Raw genomic sequence first — 4,368 nt, forward strand, 5'->3', positions numbered from 1 at the left:
GTACCAATGTTTCCATTACCTAGATTAAACTGTACTACGCTTAAGAAAAATTGGCCTTCTAAATAAAGATTCTTTTTTTTGTTTCAGTTTCCACAATCTCTATCAAAGAAGAATCACAGGCTTATTCTGGTATACCAAATATTAAATTACATCAACATAGAAATTATCTATACATTAATTAAATTAAGGTTTTTAATATTATAAGGGCCTTATTAGAAAACTTGAATCAGATTTCTATGCAAAAAATGAACTTAATCAGTCAAATTCTTCCATTTTGTTGAATGGTCTCTTGCCATCTTTCTGGTAACTTTGTAATCCCTTGTTCATTTATTTTTTGGTCCTATTAAAGCCACCTTAAGTCAACAAAGTCTTTTTGAAGGAACAAAAAAAAAACATTTTCCATCAAAGCTCAAATAATTTTTTGCTTGTTGCTAAATATATATGAGGCCTCGTGTTGTCGTGGTGGAACAGGATTCCTTCGTGATTTAGCTATTCTGGTCTTTTCTTTTTGATTGCTTTCTCCAATTTTCTAAGTTTTTGGAAGCGGTACTGGCTTACTTAAATTGGAAAGATAATAGATAGTAGAAAGCGGTGGGAGAACCTATTGGCAATTTGAAAATAGCCAAAGTGGTAGAAAACGAGTTACTAATATTAAAATAAAGCTCACCACTGCTGGATAGAACACTCGCTCTGGACACCAAAATTAGCTACCTATACCCCAAGACAGAAGATTGGGTACAAGGTTCAGTAGAAACCCCAAGAGATTATCTGCCCTGTTTCAAGATCAAGGAAAGATTCAACTGGTCTAATGGGTGCAGAAGTCTATATAGAAGATTTAGACGTAGAACGAAGCTTCCCATTAGGCAGAAGTATTTGCCATTTTGTTGACGGCTACATGCCCTGAAGTCATTATTTGTGAAAGTGCAGGCATCGCCTGATTCAGATAGTCAGTCTGCCCTTCAAGCTCTTAAGTCACCTAAAAGTGCCTCTGCATTGGCGAGAGAGTGTAAGCAGGTATTAGAGTCACTGGCGAGTCAAAGAAGCTTAAATTAGTGTGGATCCCTGGACACAAGAGGATCACTTGTTATGAGAAAGCTGATCAGCTCACCAGAAGTGGGACCGAGTACACTTCAATTGGGCCAGAACCATTCCCAGGCATCTATAAAAAGCATCAGCGTAAAGAAATCCTTGATTGGACATGGAAGATAACAGGCAAGGAGCGGAAGAAATGCACAGGACGGAGATAGGCCAAGACACTAATAACTAAATTCTCCACTTCTAGAACTGAGCGGCTGCTAGGCCTAAATAGAAATGATCTCTGATTACTAATAGGAGTTCTTACAAGTTGTTGCAGACTTAAAAGACATCTTGAGATTTGCAGAAATTTATGATGAAACCTGTCGCTTATACATACAGACCTCGGAAACTGCTCTACATTACATAGTGGACTGTAACCAGTACACGTCACTAAGATGTAGGCTACTAGGCTCCGATGGAATCCTAGAATATGAGACTCTTTACATTGGGTGTATCTTTTAAATTTCATTAGAAAATCAAAAAGGTCTGATATAGAGGAATAATAATCATTATAAGAATTATTCCATTAGTCTATCTTGAAGTTGGCAAAAAGGAAAAATAGGCTCACTTCCCGGATATGTTCCCCCTCCATTATTACCAGTACCAGTAAGTCATAAACAGTAAACATCTGAGTTGATCGTTCAGTTGCTTGAATGCAGCTCAAATCACATCTTTGAAATCAACAGCGTGATCTTTTTCTTATCCCATTCAGCTTTCAATATGGTTTTTACTGGTTCATCATCCTTGGACCATGATCTAACATGGTTGCATATAATCCATTTTTCATTACCATAATTCAATTTAAAAAAAAGTCAATTGCATTATGTTTGAAATTGCATAAAAATTATTGATTGAATCATTCATGTTTGGTGAATTTCTTCAATTCATGCGGAACTCCAATATCAAGCTTACTTAACAAGTCCAAGATGTTTTATATGATTTTTCTTACTTCATCATCTTGGATGTGTTGTATAATATCTGGTTTTTCCCTTTTAATACACATGTTTATTACTTTTATGTATATTATTACTTTTATATTATTTATATATTTATTGATCCTTTTTATTATTATTGGTATCTTTTTAGAAGTATTACTTTTAGTCTTATGTATTTATTTATTTTATTTTTTATATGCCCTGTATTACAGTGCTTATATAATTGTTGTAATTTGGACATAATTGTGTATTATGGAAAAAGAGAGAAGGTTTTAAAATTAAAATAATGGAAAAATTAAACACCTATGTAGAACGATGAAAAGCTAAAAAAAAATAAAAATATATATAATAAGGAAAAAGATAATAAATAATAATCATATATAATTTTAGCACATAATTTAAAATTTTTATATTGTTCTATACTCTGACTATTTATATTAATAGGCTTTAAAAAAATTGTTCTTTACTAATGTTAAGTATGTTGTGTATGAGGTAATCCAATGAAGTTGCCAGCGCAACATTTTTAATAAAATGTTTTTCTCTCTTTAAATAATTGTTTGTGATATAGTTTAACAGTCTCTTGCACAGTTATATGATGATTTGATTCAATTATGGCTTTTACTTGGTTATGATTAACTTCAGAACATCGACCAGAATGTTGATCATCTTTCAGTGAAAAAAATTTTTAAAACAAATTTTGTTAAACAATACACACCATAAACTTCACTTATCTCTTTGTGACCCTCAACCATTTCCCTGTTTTTATGAAAATAAAGAATGAATATTTGTCAAAAATGCTTTTAGAAACTGACAGGTATAAACAAAATTAAACTTATATTTGTTTCCATAGCAACCTAAAGGTATTGACTACCAAATCTCAAAAGAGAAAAAAATTCAAAGATTGACAAAAGAAATATGAAACAAACATAACATTATATTCTGGTGCCAACCAAAATTATTTATTTCTAAAATAATATATTTTGTTGCATGATTGCTATTATTATTTTTCAGATGACTCAAATTCCGAATCAGATATCACAGTTGATGAGGAAGAAGACATATCTTCAGACACCAATACTCTCAGGAAAACACAAAGGCAGAAGAAGAAAAGTAAAGAACATATATAATTTTTTTGTGGTTTAGTATAGTGGTACTTATGCATGGTATGCATGATTTCTTCCAAAAATTGTATAATTGTAGATTATTAATAACTTAGTAGCAAATCACTTTGGTTTGTTTCGTTCATTCTTGTTTAATGGCGTAACAATTTGCTGGTCATCAACGCTGTTTGTTTCTTATTTGTTTTATTTTATTTTTTTCTATTAGATTTTATATTTGTGTTAGTTAATTTTGTGATATTAAAAATTTAAATACTAATTCTATTGTTTCATCATCGTTTCTAATGGTTATTAATATATCCGGATTTAATACAAAACTATTTAGGCATGAAGTATTCTTGAAATGTATGTCTAATTATCTTATTGTTATTACAATACTGACATTTCAGAGGGTATTTTTTTTTTTTTATGGTAAGGTAGGAGAGAGTCTCGTGTGACCTATTCTTAGTCTATTCTGTATGACTTCTTCTCTATAACATTTACGGCTGCAGGTACCCAAGACCTCCTCTTTTATAATTGTTAGTTTACTCCTTGGGCTTTCATTCTACATAGATTTCTATCTATCTTTAATTTCCTTTTCGAGATTTTTCAATTACTGTTGAATTTTATCAAAGTTTTGCCTGGCTTTCAGTTTTATTTTTATACAAATTTATATCTATATAAAAAAATTTTATATGTATAATCATTCATAAACATATTATCGATTTAATGTCCTAGACCTGTAAAAGATACTTCCAGTTGAGATCTGGGGAAAAGTTGTGAGTGTTGTCCCATTTCATATTCTGCAAAAGGTCTTATACGGCTCTGGCTGGTGACAGTAACACATCGGCTCCATGCCACTCATCTAAACAGGTTCTCTGCGCATGATCGTAGAGAAAATTGGCATGCGTGTGGATTAAAATGACGAGTGAATATCTCTAAAATCCTATGAAAATCGGACCAGCCATTACAGCGGTTATTAAAAGTGAAGGCAGCTGGATTTCATTGGGACCTGGTTGCTCTTATCAGCAGTTCTGCTCCCCACTCCTGCCAGCTGGAGATCAAGGTCAGGCTATCTATTCCTCTGTCATCCGAGGAACCCTACGTCTTTGTTTAGTGTGTTTTCTTTTTCAATAATTTAATGTATATTTATATTTATTTTTTTCTGGAAGCAAACATAATTGTTTAAACTGATATTGTCGAGTCATTCATAAATATATATATTTTTTTTCTTTATTTTTTATCTGGAAATTTTTTAT

The 4,368-nt window shown here is 31.8% G+C and overlaps 1 protein-coding gene across 3 annotated transcripts in view; it reads left to right on the forward strand.

Moving 5' to 3' along the window:
* The window catches only part of LOC106683572 (transcriptional repressor CTCFL), a 30,444-nt gene that overhangs the window by 14,424 nt on the left and 11,652 nt on the right, over positions 1-4,368 (forward strand). For all 3 annotated transcript variants that reach the window (XM_014425119.3, XM_067047669.1, XM_067047670.1), the window contains exons 6-7: positions 88-129; positions 3,024-3,122. In XM_014425119.3, coding sequence (XP_014280605.1) covers positions 88-129; positions 3,024-3,122 — 141 coding nt within the window. The remainder of the gene's footprint in view (positions 1-87; positions 130-3,023; positions 3,123-4,368) is intronic.

This window comes from Halyomorpha halys, unplaced genomic scaffold, assembly GCF_000696795.3.
Source record: "Halyomorpha halys isolate HHAL.00 unplaced genomic scaffold, Hhal_1.1 Scaffold495.1, whole genome shotgun sequence".
Classification (NCBI taxonomy): domain Eukaryota; kingdom Metazoa; phylum Arthropoda; class Insecta; order Hemiptera; family Pentatomidae; genus Halyomorpha; species Halyomorpha halys.